A 23,607-nucleotide genomic window follows, 5' to 3' on the forward strand; every position below is an offset into this window, starting at 1 on the left:
ATAATCGCTTTTTCATGGATGAAACTCTTGTCAATCACAGGTTATCAGTGCAAGTCAGGACCCTTGGCAGCTGGGAGAACAGTAATATGGACAAAGTATTTTGTCTAAGGACACAACATCAAGTGCTCACAATGGTGGCTTGAACCAGCAACCTTTGTGTTACTTGCCAAAAACCTACGACCATTGCACTACTGTAAATCAACCAGACAATAACCGTTTTGTGATTATATAGAGCAAGGACACAATTCGTGAAAATTTTGTCTCGCTAATAAAGAGTCAATGACTATCTCGGGAAAATAAGGTGTCGCGAAAAATAAGTGCACTATGTACCTTCTTTTAGGAATCATTATACATGAATAAGTCTGTGTCAAAATTTCATAAAAGATACATATTGTAAGCCGTGGTTGACAATTCTGCTTTTGATTCAGAAAGAATTACGGAGGTGTCATTTATAAGCTGTGAAACAATTTGTTGACATTGTCTGGAGAGGGGGGTAAAAAACCCTATTATCGGTGGAACGGGGCAGGTGAATATAATCATATTGTCCAGTATAATAAATCAAGTTGTCAGGATTCCTGGCTTTGATCTGGACACTGGCTGGTCTGTGTTATGTCCGAGTGATGGGCAGACTGGTCAGAAGTATCTACTCTTTAGTGGTCTCTAAATGTGGACAATTATAAATTACTAGATTATGCATATCATGTCCTTTTAATGGCATTGCTATTTTTAATATATCCCTGCATTCTATTAATGTGACCTACATGTAATCACATGTATCATAACTAATTGCAGAGTCATCTGTTTTGGAAAATCATAAATATTGTTTATATGAAATAAATGGCCTTTCTTAAAATTATTGAATAATAATAAATTAGATATTTTCAAATTGCTAAGGATACTACCTAGCTGATAATTAATAGCTCAATTAAATGATTAGCAGCGTGTTTGTTAGAAAGTTAAAGGTGAATGGCTTGGTAGACATTTCCTCATTAGGTCACATTAGTCATTCAGTTATCATGCATCATCCATAGTCCGTGGACTTTCCTTTTGTTTGACTTCTCTAGTATGTTCGGACTAGTTTCAAATAAGTTTGTTTCAGTCTGTCCTTAGACTATGAAGAATCTTCAATTTTTTTTTTACATGGACATGTGAAAATGCAGGGAAATTCTTTATTCCTGTTAATTTTTAAATCAAAAATTTCAAGTCTAGAATATTTTAGACCAGATAGAAGCTTTAGACAAGAATATGACCAAAAATAGGGTCCAAGGTTCTTCATAGAAATTCAATGGAAATCTCGTTAGAAATCTTTAATCAAGAATTAAGTGGCTACAAATTTACATGCAGATATCCCATTATGTAGTACCAGTAGATTAAATTAAGGAATCACTGTCTAGTTAGTATAGTATGCCAGGGCATCGTTGATGTCTGTGGCATACTATACTAACTAGACAGTGATTCCTTATATTTCCATTTCATTGTGAAATAAAATTGTAGATTTAGACTTTAAAAATGTAGACACAGATTTAAATTACACCAGGACTCCCATGCCAATTTCAATAGTCCTGGCCCACTGACGTCAAAACTAAGGCAGCCGCATGAGATTTACATGCATATTTGGCCTCCTTAGCCTCAGACACAGAGACAGATGCGCACGAGATTTGCATGCATATTGGGCCTCCATAGCTCCTGACCTGGCGACCTGCCTAATTTACATTCTGGTAGAATTATCAAGAAATCAACTCCACTAACTTTCAAAGAGTTATCACAGAGAAAAAATTAGAAATGGAAATATTTTCTTTTCAAATCATTATCACATGGGTGCATGAAGAGAATATTAATATATGAAATATTTTAGAAAATCAGGAAAATGTACAACTTTTTTGTCTGATTGAAATTGTCATTTATTATAATGGTGATGTTTTATTTGCAGATTTTACGATTGTGTTCACGCTATGACTTAGACAAAGATGTGATGTTATTCAATGGGGGACTCAGTCTAGATCGGGAACAGCTACAGAGAGGGGGCTTTGGTTCTCTAACAGACACTATATTTAAATTCGCCTCCTCTCTGAAAGTGTTGGACATTGATGAGACGGAATATGCTGTGCTATCTGCCATCTGCCTGATATCTGGAGGTATGTTCACAACAAAGAATTCCAACTTGGATATAAGTTTTAGGTCACTTGGATATAATGTGTTCAGCTCTGATGTCCTTCATCACACCTAAAATTTCAACTCTTCCTCAAAAAATAACCAGGCTAAGTGTCTGAGGCTTAGATAAAAATTGTCACTTGAATCTACCATTAGTGTATACATTCAACAATCACAGTGAATAATACCCACAAAAATGTGTGTTTGTCTGAATTCATTATAATTAAAATATGGACTAAAATTTGTCCTTTACGGTAGATATTTAATTAATAAATCTAGAAATTTTGGTTTAATTTGAGATAATCCTTGGAATGTTTTTACTTCATGTAAAAAAAATTTTGATGTGTGAAATGCTGAGATGTCTGAGAGAGGAATAAACATAAACTCTGCAAGGCAGATGGAATGAATGTTAGTAATGGTAGAAGGGAGGATATATATGATCAATCATGTGCTTTATGTGTTCTGAATGCTGTTAATGATTTCTTCTTCGTTCTGACTGCTGTTAATGATTTCTTCTTCTTTTCAGACCGCTCAGGACTAGAAGATCCAGAGAAAGTGGAACAGATGCAGGAACCTATACTGGAGGCATTGAAACATTACGTCAGGTCTCGACGGAAAGACCTGCCCAATGTTTTTGCTAAAATTCTTTATAAAGTTACAGATTTACGAAGTATAAGTGTCAAAGGTTAGTTCATCTTTGCTGAAGAAAATAACAGGTGTCTTTAAATTTCTTTGATGATTTTTTTTTATCATAAAGGTTTGACCGATTATCTTTAATAATATTTTTTGTCTACTTTCATTTCCCCTTTTGTAATATTTTTGGGCTACTTTCATTTTCCTTTTGTAATATTTTGGGGTTTCTTTCATTTTCAGGAGCTGAACGGGTTCTTCATCTGCGGTTGGAAATGCCAGATGAACTTCCGCCATTAATCATAGAAATGTTGGACAGACAGGAAAATGTGTGTATTCCTTGATCTGGAATGTGACAAAATAGGCAGTTAATATAATACTCCATATACAATTTTTGCATCAACACAGAACGAAGTTAAGATCTGATTCCACACCTGTGAAAAATGTTTTCAAACCAGTGATAGCAAAAAACAAAAAAACTAAAGCAACACAAAGCTGTTTTTATTGTGCAGACAGAACCTGGTCTGTGATCCAACAATTTGGCTGTGGGTGAATTTCTGGTACATATGGAGGCATCTCTCTTGGTGATGGACCTCAGTGTTATTTATTCTTCGTATGATTGTCACGGACTTCTGGCACACATACTAAGGCCGTGTGTGTGACCAAATGGAGACTGTTGAGAGTCTTTTAATGATATTGTGGATGGTAATAGGACAGTGTGTGTATAACTAAACATGGTTATGTGTGAATAATATTAAATTGCTGCTGTTTTTCCTCTGCTTTTATCAGACTACAAACTTTTTTTTCGATTGGAAAAAAAATGATCTCATTCAAAATTTCTTTATATGTGTGTCATAAGTCTTAATTGATTATCATGTTTCATTCTGGTTTTTTGGTGTGTTTATAATGAGGTATTTTCAGTTGACAGTTTTCTCTATGTACACAAGAAATTTTGTAAATTATACATAGTACTTGTACTTGACCCTTCCTTTTATGTAATTTCTAAATATTTAAAAAATATTTCACTGGCATACATCCTTAAATGCCTTGTAAGAAATGTCCTCGTTAAAGTTGTTTTTGGTTACGATAACTTACTTGGTATGTCATTTCTAAAGGACGAGATATCCATGAATTTTATAAAAATTAAGTAACCAACGAAAGAAACTTTTTGCAATATATTTTTATGGATTCAGAAAGTGTTTTAAAACCATGTTTAATTTTCAACATTTAATCAATTGTATTTCAAAATAATGTTACAAGGTGAAAAGATGGATATACTATAGTATATGTTACAAGAAACTTGGAAGTTAATTTTAAGCATTAGAATTTTTCAGGTTAGTGTACCAATGAAGTTCAACTGAATTTTTTTTTTATGTGAATAGGGGCATCAAACCTGTAGGAAGGTCATAAGTAAGGTCATTATAGGTAGACAAGTTGTGATATATTATTCGAAGTTTGCTCAATATTGTCTTACCAATTCTCTACCTCCTATTGTGAAAATTTGACAAATATCTTTTTATTATCTGTATAGTTATAGTATTCCAAAGTTTTATTTCTGTGAAAGTTTTCAAGACTGTGTCCTCAGTGAAGCAGTGTAGGGTTATTGAAATACACTGCTGATCAGAATGTTAACGAGATAGAGTGTATTTTTTGATTGTTTTGGGATGAGTGCTTCATTTCACATATCGGTTCTGAAGGGGACTCCAAGTTATACATAATTCACAATTTAAGGGTAATTTTTTTAAATTTGCTCACTTGCGAAAATCCAGTTTGGCCAACAATAGAAAATAATTTGTTTGATGTACTCCGACTGACCCATCCAAATTACGCCTTCCTTATCATTTTTTTTTTTCAGTACTTGTCAATTTTTTTATTCTTTTTTTGTTTCCAAGAAAATGTATTGTTATATTGTCCTTATACATCTAAACAATAACTTTTAAGGATTATCATTTCTGAGCATTTTATACTTAAAGCAATTACAGCAATAAATATTTAATTTTTCTACTAATGCTTAGTGTACATTGTAAAAACAATAAATTTCTAAGTTTGTAATTTTAACAATGATTTTCTGTATGTTATAAGATAATTAAAAAATGTTCCTCCATCCCCACCTTAAAAAATGTGGGTCGGAGTACATTGAACAAAAAATTTTAAGTATGGCCTTATTTAAAATTTAAACAAGTTTATGTTTTCTCATTATTTATTGCAGTTTTTGTAGAGTGGCAAAATTTGTTGAGAGAGAGCTAAAATAACCAAAATTTTATACACTTTGTAAATGACATTTGTGAACACAGATGCTTTGTTTTGGTGTACAATTGAGAATGTTTGAAGTCTTGAAGAAGCTGAAATTGTTATTTTGCAGCATGCGTCCTTCATATTCTCATTTAATTCTGTAATTTTATAAAATTAACTTGAACAAAGTTTAAACTTCATTTAAGTTGGAGCATAGCTCTACAATAATACTCTGTCAAAGTTCTCCGGTGAAATTTCTCTATTGTTATATTCCAGTATGATATTTCATTCATCTTCAAACTTAAAATATCACATGGTTTGATTGGAAAATTTATGATTCATAAGTAGCGTTAATCTAAATGAATTTAATTAATCTAATTAAGATAGTTACCTTAAAGATTTCTCATTGAAAGGCTCTTTCATTATAAAATATATTCATTGTAGTGTGCTTGTACATGTAATGAAGTAATTGGCACAGTTGTGTTTGGTTTATAATGTAATTGATGTATGAATGATACATGTGAAATTTAATGTTTAAAATCTTTTTATATGTATATATTATCAGTCCCAGATTTCTAGACTACTAGATGAAAATAAGTGTGGTAGTTTTATATGCAACAGAATTTTTTGTTTAAATTTAGATCTTTGTATACTTTTGAACAGGTTTCAAGAATTTTTATGTGCTAAATTAAATCAAATAGAAGAAACACCAAATTAAGAATATTAAGCCACCATACCATTCTAAGGGAAAATACCAGGGCTGCATTCAAGATACTGGTAGTGGCAGCTAGCCTAGCAGCTAGGCAGTGCAGTAAAACTCAGGTTTAAGTCACTGGGACCTATGAAATGACTTTGCTATATCCGTTATTCGTTACATTAGCATTAGGAATTCATTAATTTAATAAAGCTTGGGATGCAGGATAACTTTGCTATATCTGTGAATTTGCAATATCTGTGTTCCTACTAAACAAGTTTTACTGTAGATATCTCTGTTGAAGGGACAGCTCATGCATTTAGCATAAACTTTTAAAGTTCTCCAATTTGCAGTTAGGCTAACATATCAGTGAGGATTGTAGCTTTATGCAGGCTTAATAGCCACTGTCCTCTTGAATGCACCCCAGTATATGCATTACATATAGAAATATGCTCTCTTTTTGTGCGTTTTTGAATGCTATAAATTTAGCAGTCGGGTTAAATTGATTGCCCATATCCAAATTTCATGTATCCTGAAATCAAAGGCCTTTTGGATATATTTATAGAGTCGCTTCATTGGTATGGTGGTTTTGAGTAAAAGCTAAGAAAAGCTTTAGCATAAAATTTATCATTTAATGATAACACACCAAAATATTTTGGTGTCAGAATCTTAATCATTTTAGAAAAAGATGAGCTTCTTTTCATACAGAAATGATACAGATTTTAAAATTTTCAGTAATTGAAAATAGGTGCAGTTCTCATTACTCCCTTAATCACCTGTAGTATGTTACGAATTCATTGAGTGTATGCGGTGAATGTTATATTTTGTTCTTGTATGATAAACTACCTCATCAGAAAAAATATTAAACATTGATTGTGAAATTGTGTCTGTTGTAAATGAAATTGAAGGTACACTATTGCATTTGTCATGATGCTTCATTAAGAAATGAGATAAATAGGTGTAGAACTTTGTTAATAAGTTCCTTATTTGAGAAAAAGGTCATTTGCCACTTTTTATGCACAAAAAAATCGAAGGCCCGGGGCATAATATATACTTATCTACTGGCTATGGGATTGTTCTTTTATTGAACTCACCGCAGGAATTATTCACATGAGAATTGTCCCACTCACAGCAATTGGATAAGCATTTTATGATACTATAAATGTACATTGTAATTTTTGAGGATTTGGAGGCACATTTTGTACCCATGGATATAGCTTTGTGGAACTGCTGAGTGTTCAAGAAGACACAAACCAATTGCAAGAAATAGAAATTTGCTTCAAAAATTGAATCAATTTTTTGAGGGGGATGGATAGCCTAAACTATACTCTAAAGTAAAGCTTTGCCATATGAGAAAAAATTCAAACTATAAACAAGAGATCCAAGGGGTAACCCCAACCTAACACTAGAATGTGTAAGGTGTCATGAAATTCACAATTTGGTCAGACATAATTGATGTTCTTAATTCATTTAATTGACCTATTGAATGCCCACATCCAAATAAAGAAAGGAAAAAGATCAAAGAAATATATATTCGATATAAATGCAATAAACACAATCATAACATCACCGATTGACAACCCCTGACAGGGGCTATAAAATGTTTGGAAGAGGTGCCCTTGCACATCATGTGTGCCTACTTTGTTTGCTAAATACCCAGGGATAAAGAAGAATTTGAAAAAATAATGCAAATTCGCACACACATAATCAGTTTTTTTTTATTTTAAAGAATTAGACAAAGTAACGGTTGTTTGATTAGAACTCAGCTCTAAATACTGCTATCGTAGTAAATTCCGTTATCCTTCCTGGTGCATATCTGCGTCCTTCTCAAAATTTCTACCCATCAGTCCAACACGAGAAATCTATTACATACCTTAACTAGTCGTTTGACCGGAGAGAAAAAAATCAGACATACTGTAAAGATTATATTCATCTCGACATAATTACTGGGTTGTTAATTTGAATTTATATCACAGAGAACAAGCATACCAGAAAAGGTGAATAAAAATATTCCATTCAGTCTGTTTTTCAGACCCCTTTTAAAGAAAACTGAAAGAAAAATGACCAGTTTCAACCTTTAGTTATTTTCAATGAAATCACGTAAAGCGAAAATGGACTTTTTTTTTTTTTTTACTGACATTGCGTTTTTGTTGCAATAAAGTGCACTTCTTATTAAGATAAGCTATAGCAATTCTCATGTAAATAAAGATGTTTACTCATCAGTCAAAGACAAGTTTTTTTCTGGATGTTTTCGCATACCCAAACTGGTTGTTCGATTAAAAAAATAGTAATGCGTAACTTTGTCGAAAAGTCTTTTGGATATAATTTTTGATTGCTAATTTCATTTCATATAAAAGAGAAGATTAATCTTTTTTTTTTTAAATGTAAATTTAAAAAATACCCAGCCAGTCTGTTTTGTTTTTTTTTTTACTTTTTATCAGAACATGAAATAAATTTTAAAAGTGTTAATTTTTCAATCATATTTTATTTTAATTGGACTTGAATTTATGTTGATTGACATTACATTCTAGTCCAATGCACTAATGAGCAGTCAAATTCTTATTAAGATAGTAGGATTAATTTTCTTAGCCAATAAAAACAAATCCACTCATCAGTTTAAGACAAGTTCTCCTTTCGTCTGGATGTTTTGCGCAGAAACAAACTTGTCGGTTGATGAAAATCATCAATACGTCACTCGTCAAGGAGTCTTTCGACACAATTACTGATAATTAATTTTGACTCCTATCAAAGCTCATGACTTGATCGGTCAATTTGTAAAGGTATTACAATGTGTTGCATAGTGGTATTGCAACAGAGTGCAGTATTATGCCACGATGTATTCCTTCATACAAGCACTACTACTTGTCAACATTATCGTAACCCTTCCCCCACCATCCACCTCCCAAAGACAGCTTCTATATATATTTTTTCCTTGCCACTGATTTTAAGTTGTAGAATTTGCATAATGTAAGTTTTTACAAAGTTCGATAATTCAAATTATGGCCCTTTGAACAACGTAGATAAAACGATCTTTCGTTGACTGCTTTATATTATGCAAATGTTCAATCAATGCTAACAGGCCGCAAGTTAGTAAACTATATAAGACTTTAGAGAGTCATTATTACAATGTTCAAATGTTAGTGTGACTTACGGTAATGTCATGTGTAATGTTTGGCATTACAATGAAGCGCATTGAAGTGGTAAAATTTTCTGTTTGGATGGAACGTTTTGAGCTATCTTTAGACACGCCCATTTCTTTAGAAAGGAAAAATCGGTCAAATGATTCAATCGAATACCTGTTTAACAGGTATTTTATAAATATAATAGCCAATGAAATTGACGGTCTACATAAACACCGAGTAAGCACGTGTTCGACTGATACATGTGCTATGCTAACTCCAATAAACATGATAAAATCATAATTATGTACAAATTCGTTGCAATGCGTGTTTTACATAAGCGGGAACTCTATACATAGCTCTTTCTTATTTAAAAATCTACATTTCAGTGTACCTCATGTTGCTTGTCGCGGAAAGTGTAGTGTCCTAAAACATTACGACGAATATTCCTTTCTCGTTTCTAAAGAAATGGGCGTGTCGTTATGTTATAATTGACGTTCAAAACATGACTCAGAACGTGTCGTCCAAACGGAAAATTTTACCACTTCAATGCGCTTCATTGTAGTGTGAGTTGGTCTCACGAAAATGTACTGCTACATCAGTAGCAGTATTGAAAAGCGCGTTTGATTGTGTAAAATTGTACGTCGACGATTTGTTTGATTGTGTGCCAAATTCTTGATTCATCAATCAAAAAAGGAGGTTCATCTATATTTCACTTTGTTGCCTACCCCCAGCAAGTGCATCACAGCAACAAAATGAATCTTTACTTTCAAGCATTTTGTCGATATTATCAATTGCTAATTTATAGTAAGAAAACAACCCTGTTAAAGGTTATGTAATAATTATAAATAAACCTGGGAATAACATTAAATATGAAATTGAGTACGTTTTCAACGTATATTTCATAAAATCTTACTTGAATAAATATTGAACAAGTATCTTCTAAATACCAGTACAATGAAATGCACGTCAGTGCAGTTATATGTTCATTCAAAAGGACAATGAATTAGCTTTCAAACTGAAAGAACTTCACTCAACACAATTTTTTTTCTCTCTTGATGTTTCGCAATTTTCACTGTCTTTATCATCAATAGAGCCCGCACCCACCCACGAGATTCCCTGACCTTCGGGCTACTAATTTCACTATGGAAGAAACACCCTTGCTCATCATAACCAAGCACTTTTGTCTGTTTAATTCCTTTGAAGTGATTTCTTCAATATCATGAATTGTTTTTACTTTATATACTGTGGTTTCTTCATTATGATGAGGTGCTTTAGCATTATATGCTGTGGTCTTTTTGTTAAGAATGCGTGACAGACCTTAAGGTTCTACCTACCAAAGTTACGTCAAAGCCAAACCTAAGTTTTTGCAGGCAGAGAAAACACTTATTATTACACTTCCATTAAACTTTACTTATTTAGATTAAAGAAGGTGATATTTGAACAATTGGTCTTGCCACAGTGCAATACACATGTGAAGTTTGAAAGCCCTAGCGCTAAAACTGATTCAAAGTTCATGGGTATAAATGTTGTTGACCTTAAAGTTTGACCCTTTTACCGTTTACCTTGGTCATAACTTTTGAACAGATGGTGCTAGAACTATTATATTTAAACAGGTGTACTTTTAAGTACTAAGGTCTTCCCTTGGCTACCATTAATGTTGACCTCTCGACTTTGACCCATTTTAAAATTTTTAACCTTGGCCATAAGTTTTAAGGTCACACGAGACGTTCCTCAAAATCTGTTTTGTATATCTTCGTAATGTATGAAAAATGTTCAAATTTTAAATTACATTCTGATTTCCAAAGCAGTTTGTAAACGTCTTTTAAAAATCCAAACACTTAAACATTTGAAAATGGAAAATTATTTTTCTTCCCAAAAGGATTATATAAGAAATCTACCCCTGGTATCTTGCAAAAATGCCTGGTAAGGTACCTCAATTTTTTGTGAGTAAACATGTTTAAGTAGCAATACTTCAATGACAAAATCTTGGAAAATTTTATCTATTATTAAGGAACGTCTCGTCTGTCCTTAAATGGTTGGTGCTTAGGCTTTCATATTTCACCGGTATATTCACTAAGACAAGTCCTTTCTTTGGGTAACTTTTTAGCTCACCTGAGCCGAAGGCTCAAGTGAGCTTTTCTGATCACATTTTGCCCGTCGTCCGTCCGTCTGTCTGTCTGTCCGTCTGTAAACTTTTCACACTTTCGACTTCTCAAGAACCAATGGGCCAATTTTAAACAAACTTGGTACAAAGCATCCTTGTTGAAGGGGGTTTTAAATTGTTAAAATGAAGGACCAAGTCCCATCCTAAGGGAGATAATCAAGAAAAGACAACAATAGGGTAGGGTCTTGAAAAAAATCTTCTTCTCAAGAACCACTGGGCCAGAAAAGTTGAAACTTATGCGGAAGCATTCTGGGGTAGTGTAATTTCTAAATTGTTCAAATCATGACCCCCGGGGGTTGGGAATCAAAGTTTTACATAGAAATATATAGAAAAAACTTTAAAAATCTTCTTCTCAAGAACCACTGGGCCAGAAAAGTTGAAACTTATATGAAAGCATCCTGGGGGTAGTGGAGATTCTGAATTATACAAATTGTGAGCCCCAGGGGTTGGGTGGGGCCACAATAAGGAATCAAAGTTTTACATAGAAATATATAGGAATTTTTTTAAAAATCTTCTTCTCAAGAACCACTGGGCCAGAAAAGCTGAAACTTATGTGGAAGCATCGATCCTTTGGTACCGTAGATTCTAAATTGTTCAAATCATGATCCCCGGGGGAAGGATGGGGCCATAATAGGGAATCAAAGTTTTACAGAGAAATATATAGGAAAAATCTTTTAAAACCTTCTTCTCAAGAACCACTGGGCCAGAAAAGCTGAAACTTATGTGGAAGCATCATGGGGTAGTGTAGATTCTAAATTGTTCAAATCATGACCCCCCAGGGGTAGGGCGGGGCCACAATAGGGAAGTCAAGTTTTACATAGAAATATATAGGAAAAATCTTTAAAATTCTTCTTCTCAAGAACCACTGGGCCAGAAAAACTAAAACTTATGTGTTAGCATCCTGGGGTAGTGTAGATTCTAAATTGTTCAAATCATGACCCCCCAGGGGTAGGGCGGGGCCACAATAGGGAAGTCAAGTTTTACATAGAAATATATAGGAAAAATCTTTAAAATTCTTCTTCTCAAGAACCACTGGGCCAGAAAAACTAAAACGTATGTGAAAGCATCCTGGGGAAGTGTAGATTCTAAATTGTTCAATTCATAACCCCCGGGGGTAGGACGGGGCCATAATGTGGAATAACAATAGGTTATTACAAGGAGAATCTGGTGAACAGCATGGTCAAAGCCACTCTGGTGAGCCATGTGGCCCATGGGCCTCTTATTATATCTTGCAGTTGACATTGAGTTTGATTTGCATTTGAGAATTTTAACCTTTGCAATACTAGTATCATGCCATAGGGTGGCACTGTTTCATAAACACATGTTGTTTTATTCAGTATCAATTTGTCTTTATATGACTGAGAAGCCTTACGCTGGTGTGAGAACACATCTAAACGTTGGACTCAGTCGGTACCCCCCCCCCCCCCCCCCAATAATAAAAAAAAAACACAAACAAAAAGAAAAGAAACAAGAGGCCCATGGGCCACTTCGTTCATCTGAGTAACTTTGGTGATGCAGTTCTTAACCAGATTTCCCCTCTCGTTATACCTATTGTGGCCTCCTACCCCCTTCCCTGTCATGATTTTAATACTTTAGAATCTACGCTACCCAATGATGCTTCCACATAAGTGTTAGCTTTTCTGGCCCAGTCGCTCTTGAGAAGATTTTTCAAGATTTTACCTATGTATTTCTATGTAAAACTTGGATTCCCAATTGTAGCTCCGCCCTACATCCTGGGGTCATGATTTTAACAATTTAGAATTTACACTACCCCAGGATCCTTCAACATAAGTATCAGCTTTCCTGGCCCAGTGGTTCTTTGGAAGAAGATTTTTTAATGACCTCACTCCTACTTTTGTCTTTTCTTGATTATCTCCCCCTATAAGGGGACTTGGCCTTCATTTTTACAATTTAAACTCCCCTTCACCCAAGTATGCTTTGTACCAAGTTTGGTTAAAATTGGCCTAGTGGTTCTTGAGAAGAAGTTGAAAATGTGAAAGTTTACAGACGGACGGACGGACATCGGGTGATCAGAACAGCTCAGCTCAGGTGAGCTAAAAAAGAAAGGAAAGCTACATTTTGGAAACTATTTGGAACCCGAAAGGAAAAGCGCTTTTAGACAACGATTTCAAGATTTTGTAAAACCTAAATGCCACCAGTATACCCACTTCAACACACTACAATTTCACTTGGAGCTTTAATTACATGAGACATCTTGTCTTTGTGAAAATTATAAGGGTAATCAATGACCACTGAATGATAAGTATTTATTATTACAGGTAAAGAGAAATGCTAACATTTATTGGTAAGAAAGTAAATCAGAAACGCTAAAAATTAAACATTGTTCACGCTGAATCAAAACGATACAGCTTAACAGATCTTTTCATTTCATCCGAAAGAGTGTTCTTGTGCTGGGACACAATTAAGTTCCCATTTTCCTGTCCCATTGTTAATTTCCATGGAAACATAATGTCTTTGATAATAACCCCGCAGTAATTTCCCTCCAAATTTAGCTCCAGAACAGCGCATCTATCCCATGATGCAACATATACGTGCGCCCCGTTATAGGCCACCCCAGTAGGAAAATTTAGATCTGGGTGGACAAAACGCCATAGCACGTCCCCAGAAAAAGTCAGACACATCAGTTGTGGTTCGGGGTACTTCTGATCCGTCAAAAATACATTTCTTCGTTCGCCGTCCACTGCAACGTACGTAAACTTGGATCTGACGAAAGAATGAGAATGCCTTTCGTTCCAAAATTCTAGATCTTTCTCAAGGATTTCAACAACTGAACTTGAACACACAGCAAGATATCCTCGGTTAAAATTTAAGCAACGTGCTTGAAAGGATGTTTTCAAGATGGCCCCCAAACATAGTTCATTGTCAGTGACATTTCCACTTATCACACTTTCTGCGTATTCAGGACGGGTTACCATAAATTCGTAGTCGTTTATCACAGTGACATCATACGGTGCGGGTTGTACACGAATTTCAGACACCAAATTATGATTCGAACTGAAAAGCATCAACCGAGAACTGTGATAATCAGCCAGAAGTACCTTGCCGTCAGGGAAGACGGACAATCCCGTTATCCAGCTTGGCTTCAACTTGCTGGCATCTACACTTATTTCGGCCGAATTTTGCATTTGATTTGTTGCCATTGTTAGAACGTTGTCTGATGTATCAAGAGAGGACGAAGACGCGACACGACGCTGTCGTCTGGCTGGAACTGGTCTTTGTCGGTTTGTTGGTGACTGAAACATTTCCACTGAGGAATGAGCTCTTGAAATCAGTGGAGGACTCTCACTTTCAGGATTAGACATGTCACTCAAAGAAGTACAAGGACTTGCTTCAGACTCATCGCTATCAACTATACTTCCAATGTATTCAAAGTTCGATAGAAAATCCAAAACAATTTTAGTGGGTTTGAATTCAAATGTTGATTTCTCGGCCTTTTTGTTGAGAGACACCAGTTTCTTCAGACAATTTTCTTCAGTTTTAGAAGCCATCTGTATTGCGTCGTTTAGCTCCTCTTTCCTTTGACCATCCTTTGCCGACTGGAGGAGACTTATACTATCCTTGGCACTACTGAGGATTCTTTCATATTTCTTTACTTCTCGTTCCATTTTTTGAATCTCTTTTTCCTTTTTCTTACTGAGTTTCGCCACTGTTAACACTTCTGCCTCTTCGATTCGTTCAATCATTTCTCGCTTGAGTTGAGATATCGTCTGCTGAGCTTCTGTCTCCTTTTCGTCCAGACCGGCGAGTTTAGACTTCCTGTTGGCAATGTGTTTCTCTATTTCATTACACTGTTCGTACATTCTTTTCATCATTTCTTCTGTAGTGTCCAAGCTGGATGACAAAGCACTCAGAGACTGCAGGCGTTCCATTGCATCCTCCTTGGATTGAACATCGTTACACTGTCTATGTTTAAGAGAACAAACACAACAGACGAATACACTGTGATCAAAACAATAAATTTCAAGTTCTTTGCCGGGATGTTCAAAGCAGCAGTTTGGCTTATTTTGACTGAGCGGGTTCTTGAATGCCTCAATAAGGCTTACAATTACATGGTTCCCCTGTAAGTAACTGGCCCAGGTTTGGGGGGAAGTTTGTCTTCCTAGTGGGGCGGGCACGAAAAGTCTACAGATTGGACAGCGGAATCCATTAGGGATACTTAAACCACCTAAATTCCTGGTGATGTGACTATGGATACATTTTTTGCAGAAGGTGTGAAGACACGGTAGTGCTTTGGGTTCCTCGAACAGTTCCAAACAGATTGTACACGTGATATGTTCGGTTGTCGTCTGAAGGACTAAATCCGCCATCTTTTTCTGAAAGAGAGAAAACCATTTTTACTGAAAAGTTCGTTTTATATGTTCATCAGAATTACTTCGATGGTGCATTTTGTTGTTATTTACAATTTTGACCAGTTTCAACCAATTAAAAAAAAAAATTAATGGGTGATGGGGATTAGATTTTACTATAATGAATGATGCCCCTTTCGAATTAAAAAAAAATGTAAAAGGGTGAAATACTGTCGATAAGGCCCTAGTCATAAATACAGATTACAGTAGCTCCGTGGATGGATTCAATGGCCTGGAATTTTTTTTAATGACTCTAAATTGTGAAATGATGAGCAGTCTTCGTATTAGGTTTAAAAAATGGGAGCTAAAAGGGGGCTAAAGTTAATACATTACAATGTATGACATTTCAAAAATGTGTAAAACTGCAAAATGATAATTGGAAAAAGGTCCATTTTGTCTTACTGTAATTTACTATTTGAGTGGAAGCAAATACAATGTAATACAAAAATTACAATTTGACATTTCTATGATATTTAACCTTGAGAACATGATAAATATGTACTGGGAGATTAATTCATGAAGGTCGGAATCCTGTCCACAAGCACCTGTGGTTGATTTAACATATTTTTAAATGTCCAAGAATAAAGTTATTCTTCCTCAATCAATCAATATTTGATGTAAACAAATAACAATGTTGTACAAAGTTTTAAATATTCATGTCCTTAATTATCCCAGTGCTTACGTCTGACTTTATCAAACGTTGTCTTTTTATTAATAAAAGGGATTGGGGGGGGGGGGGGTCGAGGGGAAGGCGAATGTCCGCAACATTTTTTGTCTACGACAAACAGTTATAGTGTAGTAATTCCTTTATAAACTATTTCTTGATAAATCATAACATACAGAAGTATCTTACCTTCCGAAAGAAACCCTTGTTTTGCTGCTACGAAGAAAAGTTTTGCTACTATCCAACAAATAAACAAACAAAAAATTTATATTATTCCTACGGGTGCGATTTTTCTTGGCAACGCTGTTTATACTATCGTTGTCAAGTATTTATATCTTGTCTCCTTCTCCCCTCCCTTATTCTTAAGCTAGTACGATCACCAAACATCATAAATTGATTGTTGGTCAACACTAACCTTTCTACACTTCCATTATTTGTGTATCCGGATTTTCATTTCCTTTAAACGTCTGCCATATTGGAATCTGTCTCAACATGCAAGTTAACCTCTGTGATCGATTTATTACAATGCCAATTCATTCTATATTTAATTTTGAACACAAAAAGTGTCCTTGGAGGAATTGAAATAATTACGAGTTTATAAATTTGTATAAAAATTTTCTGGCTCCCCCAGTTGAAAATTATTTCAAAAATTGGAATTCTGTCCATTTTATGAATTTGAGTTCTGCGAACTGAGTTACCCCTCTTTGGATAGCGATCAAAGTAGAAACTTTTTCAGACAATGAATAAATAAGGCTATTGAACCGCTGATTGATCTGCAAAGGAAAAATGAATGAAAACAATAGAAGAACACATGATACTTTTAATTTTATTCAAAGACCAACAAAGTAAAACAATCTGGGTGTTGTCTTGTGCAACTACATAAACAGAACTCTTGTAAGTATTTTTTAAGCTCCCTTCAATTTCATTTGTAGAATTTCTTATTTTTCCTCTTAATACTACTCAATTTTATTTTTCAAAACATGAAAAATATGTTCATGATAATAAAAAAAATTACGAATTCATAAACATTATGTAATCTAAAATGGTTCCCAAAGCGTTTGTCAGAGAGTGCATTAAGCAATATTCAGGACATTGTTTGATTAATAGCGTGGTTTAGCAAGAAATTGTTTCACTATTACCAAAAACTTTGGTAAGACCTCTTTTAACGAAGGTGAATCCTTTTGCTTTTTAAATGAATTAACCACAAAAAAGTCTCTTTGAAGCCTTTGGCTGACAGAAAGTCTGCGGCATGTTTTGCTATTTCCTCCATCTTTTATGCTCCGTCTTCCTTTTCGATGCACATTGACGTGCGTGAACTACAAGTTATAACAAGTTCTTCAAAAGGAAGAGCTTATCCTGGATCATAATGAACTACCAATGCGTAAAACATTCCAATAACCCAGCATGTAAAGCCATCAATCCAGTGAGGTTGCACTTTTCTGTCTAAATCTTCAGTGATATTAAGAATTATGTAATTTGTCGTCCCATTGGCTTCGAGATCAGGATCCCAATCCCAGACCCATTCTTCTTTGATTGAATTCAGGCAGTTTTAAGATTTTGAAAATTTATCAATTCCCAAACCATAGACACCCCCTACTTCTTTTTTTGCAGAAAATTATGAATACCATGGACACCCCAACCCACCTTTTTGTAAAAGTTGTAATATGTACAGTTTACTAAAGGGATGTGTTCGCCAAGACGTCAATTTTTCCCCCCACGTCAGCACATATATTTTGCTTTCTATAAAACCATCACTTATCACTTGTGATTAAGCAATAAAACATTCAGTTTACGATAATCAACCGGAACATGAATTAAGTCAAGTTTTCCCCGGAACATTAAAAAACATTTCAACTATTTGACACTAAGATCATTGTGCTCACGTTGTATTAACTACTGGGGAGGAAAACGCTCTGGAAATGAATGTATATTGCCAGAAGTCCCATTAATTTCACAACAGTCTGCATTACAGGGCTTCAGGTACCGTGACCTGACCGCCTCTTTCTCTAGCTACAAAAACTGTCTCCCAGGCGTACAAGTACATTATGTCATATATATCTTATGTTGACTTATGTATTCGTTTAGTGACTTGAACACCTTGCTTGCGACAAATGACATAATTCGGGTGAAAAACGAGCATGTCTCCAGGCTTAGTATCTATGTGTGGGGTTGCTGACAGAAAAACCCCGCCCTCACTGAAAAGTTAAAGTTCTACAATTGTCTCTTAAGCAGCATTTTCTGGAATGAATTTTGATAATGATGGTCTTGATTTGCCTTAGAGAAGAAAATGTTTCGTGGTGGGATTTTTTTTTTATCTACATATGCATATGTATGGCACGCCAAATTCACAAAAATGAGATAATCATAGTTTCACAATCGATAAACTAGGTTTATCGGTTGTAAACTATAGTTTACGGAGCGTAAACTATAGTTAACAACGTTAATCTATATTTTACATCTGTAAACCATAGTTAACGCGATAATCTATGTTTCACAACCGTAAACTACTACTAGTATACTTAACACCGAAAACAATCATTTGCGATTGCAAAACATAGATTATCTGAAAATACAGTTTCACGATTTGTAAACTATGGTTTACAACTCTTAACTATAGTTAACGATCGTAAATTATAGTTTACAGACGTGAATCTATGTTTATCAACAAAATCTATTGTTAACGTTTTATAGACAGATCAACTTAAATTATCATTCGTAAACTATAGTTTACAACCGTTAAATAAAGTTTTACAGATGAAAACTATAGTTTACGAATTGTTAACTATAGTTCACGGTTTGTCAACTATAGTTTACAGTCGATAAACCTAGTTTATCAATTGTGAAACTAGGTTTAGCTCATTTTTGTGAATTTGGCGTGCCATATATATGACCTTGAGATTTTAATATAATTCTGCGAAAACATCAAATCGCAAATATCTGACACTCCCATTAAAAAACTCGCGAGAGAATATTTTACGAGGTTTTCGAAATGAATCAGATGTTTTTTTTTGAATTGCTGATGCCCCCGTATGACAACTTATTGCAATGATTGAAGTTTCTCAAATGCAAGTGAAACTCCAAGGTCAAAATTGTTGGTCTTGTTACAAGTAATATGAAATCCCTAGTACTAACGGTTCAAAAGTAATGGTCAAGTTTAAAATTTGTCGAAAGTGAGACAAGAAATATAAAAGCCATAGTACTAATGGTTCAAAGGTAATGGTCAAGGTTGAAGTTTTTCAAAAGTGGGTAAAACTCAAAGGTCGATGTCAAATAATTTATAGCCATTGATAGGTCCTTTAAAAATATATACACGTGTGAAGTCAGAAAGTCCTGGTTCCAACTATTCAAAAGTTTTGGCCAAGGGTAAAGTTAGGAAATGTTTAGTAAAAGTGGGTCAGACTCAAACGTCAATGTGATGGGTACCGGTAATTGATTTCAATTTAACATTTAAAAAGAAATTTTGAAAGAATGAAATTAAATAAACGGTGGATTAATTCCTTGCAAATTGAAAATTCTTGACAAGATTACAAAGTCTCATGGGAAGTCTATGTGTTTTATAATGAAATAATTAAAAAGAAATTGTAACCAAATCTGGGGAAACTATAAAACAGACACACAATTTTATCTTCCTAACAAATCTGTTCAACAACGAATATCTCATAATGATACAAACAAATAAACTATATGTTTGCAAGGACAATCAAAAATACCACTTGAAAAATATACATGTATTTTTTTTACTGAATTCACAGCAGGTGTGTGGTCCTTAAGGTTTCATTTGTCAAGGTGTTTTCCGTAATTATTGTGTGGTTAAACTTTTCTGTACGTCCTTAAAGTGATGTAAGATACAACCAAAAACAAATTCACAAAAACTACAATGCAGTATGTCGCTGATCTGCAATCGACTTTTTAAAAAAAATTATTAGTATCGAACGGTTTAATAGTCTTATGATAAATAAACCCTTATTACTATAAACAATAATGGACATTATATATTAAGGAATCTGAAGTTCAATACGGAAAACTCATCAAATCAAAAATTACAATTATGAAAATGCTTAATTATAGTTAATAAAATATCAAGCGCAAAAAATCTTCATAAAAAATACCTTTTCTTCCACAAATATTCTAATATAAAAAATAATGTAAATATAATGAAATGACTGAGATGACATTATCTTATTAAAGGTAAAAAACTACGATGAATGCAGTCGTGAAAGTCGCCAAGGAACAGATGCGCTGCCCCGTCTGTGGGAATTCATTTACAGAACCCAAAACTCTGTCATGTCTCCATTCTTTCTGTAAGAAATGCATCGCAGATCACATAGTGAAGACAACAAAGAACCAATCAGATCCAGCAGCTTTCAGTTGCCCAGTGTGCCGGAAGGAGACTGCTATGCCACCTGGTGGTTCGCAGTCTCCTTCATCATGGGCCGACAACCTGCAGACAAATGCAACAATAACTAAAATACTAAAAGCGTTTGACAGCGAATCCTTGACAAAAGCTTGCACGTACCACCCAACTAAGGAAATAGAATTTTATTGCGAGGAACACTTTCTTTCCATCTGTTCACTGTGTGCAACCATCACTCACAAGAAATGTGAAGATGTGATTCCAATAGAAGAGGCTGCCAAAAGGCGCCATGCAGACAGCGGAAAACTGAGCAGTTTCCTGCTGGAACAATCCACACGTGTTGAAAAACTTCTGACAGACAGAAAAGGGCAGTTAGAAAATCTAGAACGAACAGAGGTGGATATTAAATCTCACTTAACGAACTTGCGCAAGAAAGTCCTTGAAATCTTGGATACCTTTGAAAATAAGGTCGCTGGTGAACTTGTACAGAAGAAGACTAAAGAAATGGAATATATAAAGCTTGAAGTACAGACATGCGAAAGTTTTTTGGAAGAAACACAAAATGCCTATGAGTCTTTTCAAGACGCCGTCCAAAAGGAATCGCCGACAGATTTTGTCCTGACATTCTTGAAGCATACTGAGATGTTCCAACAAAGACAAATGGCAATTAGTAGTTTCTGCCAGAATCTGAAGAATGTGAAAATCATATTTACCACCAATAAGGTAACAGAACAGGCTTTAAGAAAAATTAAATCTTTGGGATCACTACAAGTCGAAAGGACAGCAAATCGAAATGCGTTGCCTTATGCAAAATCGTTCACAGAAAGTCGGCAAAACTTATTACAAACGCCAAGGTCTGTTTCATCATTACACCGGGGAGCTACGCCATTTCGACCAATGTCTGGGGCATCCACAATTATTGGCGAGTCCCAGTCACTTCCGGGTAGCAAAAGACGTCCTATTTCATTCCGACCCCGAGCCTATTCAACACTTCCAGAGACACCGAAGCTACAACCTATACGACAAATACAAAGACCAGATACCTCAAAGCACGACACCTTACCAAAGAAAGAAGGTCAAATATCAAGAAGTCCAAGAGACCTGTCCCAATTTAGGACATCTGCGACAAATATACCAAGCAATGCAAAATTAATTAAAGCAAAATTGAAGTCCACGTTTGATGCTTCAACTCCAGACCAGCACGAATGTTCAATTGAAGGAGCAACAGTTTTGAAATCAGGTCATGTGGTGCTCGCTGACTCCTATCACAGCTCACTGAAGCTGTTCGATCCACATTACAATTATCTTGGCTGTATCAAATTCTCTACCGCCCCTGGTGACGTCACTGCAATTGCAGACAACGAAGTTGTCGTCTGCCTACCCGATACTATGCAACTGAAGCACGAAAAGCTCCAGAATAATAAATTGGTTCCTGGGGAATCTCTTGCAGTTAAAGACAAATGTAATTCTGCAAGCTACAACAACGGAATTCTTGCTACCTGCTCCGGTAGCACAGTGCACGTTTTCAAGAGAGAAAACGCACGCTGGATTAGAATTCTTTCGCAGAAACTGGATGTGGACAACCTTATGTATATTGCTGTGGACGAGGAAGGAGAAAGAATCGTAGTGACCAAAAACGGGTATCCAAATCGCCCTGTGCTCTGTCTGAACAAAAATGGTCAAAAGATCTGGAGCTTTACACACGAGGAGCTCCGCCTGCCGAGGGGCGTGGCCTTTTACAAAGACCAAATTCTGGTTGTGTCCTGGGACCAGCAGCGCATTCTGCAACTTAGCAAAGACGGTCATTTAGTAGGGACTGTCGTGCAAGACGGACTGCAATGGCCATGGAAACTGTGCATTAGCCCCTTGAATGACAAATTATTTGTCACCCAATGTTATTACAGACTCTCTTTGAAAGAGAAAAATTCAATTAAAGTTTTCTTGTTGAAATGACATAATCAGGAACTTGCAAGGTTACAAGGAATAGACTGGCAAGGTTATACAAAATATATTTTTAAAAATTTCTTTGTAATAGAAGTCTGTTGACGATGAGTTTGAAAGATTTTTTTGTCACTTGAGACGGGTAGATAAGATATCAGCTTTAATATTATGTAATATGTATATTACTTTATGGATGCAAATTGGAAAAGATGTCTGGTAGGAACCATAACACATGCTCTTAATTTTCTTTCAAACGGTTTTTCAGTGCATCAGTCATCATTATTATCATCCTGTATAAATAGGCTTTTGTTCATGGGTTAATAGGGTGGAGGCCATACGAACATTTAAACAAGATTTCTTAAAATTTCATGTTTTACAATAAATCATCTTTTATTTCTTAGTGGCTTTTTTTGCATCCATAATTTGGTTTAGAGATAAGGTGAGCCTACGTCAAAATTCCAAAGATCGACAAAATGATAAAACACTTCAAACAGCACATCATGCTGACAAACAATATAAAATACATTCATTAAGGGGGGATAAGGAAATTGAAATCGTGTTTTTTACTTCACACAATATTTCGCAAGGCCATTTTTTACCACAGACTCACTTTCCCATAACTATCGAGTACCCTACTGCTGTGGTCAAATACTTAACATATCTGAAAAGTTGTACTAGATGAACCTTTCTTCAAAAATGCACAAATTATACATGTAATAATAAATACATTTTATATTGTTAAAAAATGTCTCCCTAGCTATTTACATTTTTATCCAACTTATTACTATATTACTCCTTTGTAAACGATTCGAAATGACACCCCCCCCCCCCCCCCATTTCTTCTATGAAACCATCAAATCCTTTTCAATCAAATTTGAAACAAGTATTTATTAAGCTTGATTTGTCGGGATATCTATTTCAGCATATTTCATACAAATTTATTAATAAAAGACTAAGGCTGATAACCAGTCTTGCAGATCCCTACAGTTGTTGCATAACATTACTCCGCCTCAACCAAAGGATAAATATTATATACAAAATTTATATATATGTGCACCTTTCAAGAATTTTAAGAACAACGGGTCAGGATCTCACAGCCAGTAAAATATGTGCATAATGATATAAAGTTGCAAAACCATACTTCACATTCCTGTTCGTTAATGTATAACTAATGAAGTAATTCGCATGCTAAATTAGGAATTGTTTACCGCGACAATATATTTCATAAATAAAAGAACTACCAGGAAACTACCATATGGGAGAAATATTGTTTTAGGTCAATATCCCT

The 23,607-nt window shown here is 35.0% G+C and overlaps 3 protein-coding genes across 8 annotated transcripts in view; 2 read left to right on the plus strand and 1 right to left on the minus strand.

Moving 5' to 3' along the window:
* LOC134281399 (retinoic acid receptor beta-like) overlaps positions 1-6,588 on the plus strand; it is a 46,625-nt gene extending 40,037 nt beyond the window's left edge. For all 6 annotated transcript variants that reach the window (XM_062763865.1, XM_062763869.1, XM_062763867.1 and 3 more), the window contains 3 exons: positions 1,931-2,135; positions 2,678-2,836; positions 3,025-6,588. In XM_062763865.1, coding sequence (XP_062619849.1) covers positions 1,931-2,135; positions 2,678-2,836; positions 3,025-3,125 — 465 coding nt within the window. In that variant the 3' untranslated portion in view covers positions 3,126-6,588. The remainder of the gene's footprint in view (positions 1-1,930; positions 2,136-2,677; positions 2,837-3,024) is intronic.
* A 6,687-nt stretch (positions 6,589-13,275) lies between these two features.
* On the minus strand, positions 13,276-16,550 carry LOC134281396 (tripartite motif-containing protein 5-like). The gene is made up of 2 exons (XM_062763863.1): positions 16,440-16,550; positions 13,276-15,327 (listed from the first exon to the last, which is right to left on the minus strand). The coding sequence occupies exon 2, from the start codon at positions 15,319-15,321 to the stop codon at positions 13,339-13,341; it is 1,983 nt and encodes a 660-aa protein (XP_062619847.1). The 5' UTR covers positions 15,322-15,327; positions 16,440-16,550; the 3' UTR covers positions 13,276-13,338.
* Positions 16,551-20,218: 3,668 nt separating this feature from the next.
* On the plus strand, positions 20,219-22,655 carry LOC134281387 (uncharacterized). Its single transcript, XM_062763854.1, has one exon. The coding sequence runs from the start codon at positions 20,226-20,228 to the stop codon at positions 22,329-22,331; it is 2,106 nt and encodes a 701-aa protein (XP_062619838.1). The 5' UTR covers positions 20,219-20,225; the 3' UTR covers positions 22,332-22,655.
* The last annotated feature ends 952 nt before the right edge of the window (positions 22,656-23,607 follow it).

The sequence above is a fragment of the Saccostrea cucullata genome, unplaced genomic scaffold, assembly GCF_032062105.1.
Source record: "Saccostrea cucullata isolate Sc308-1 unplaced genomic scaffold, CSIRO_AGI_Scuc_v1 ctg632, whole genome shotgun sequence".
NCBI classification, from domain to species: domain Eukaryota; kingdom Metazoa; phylum Mollusca; class Bivalvia; order Ostreida; family Ostreidae; genus Saccostrea; species Saccostrea cuccullata.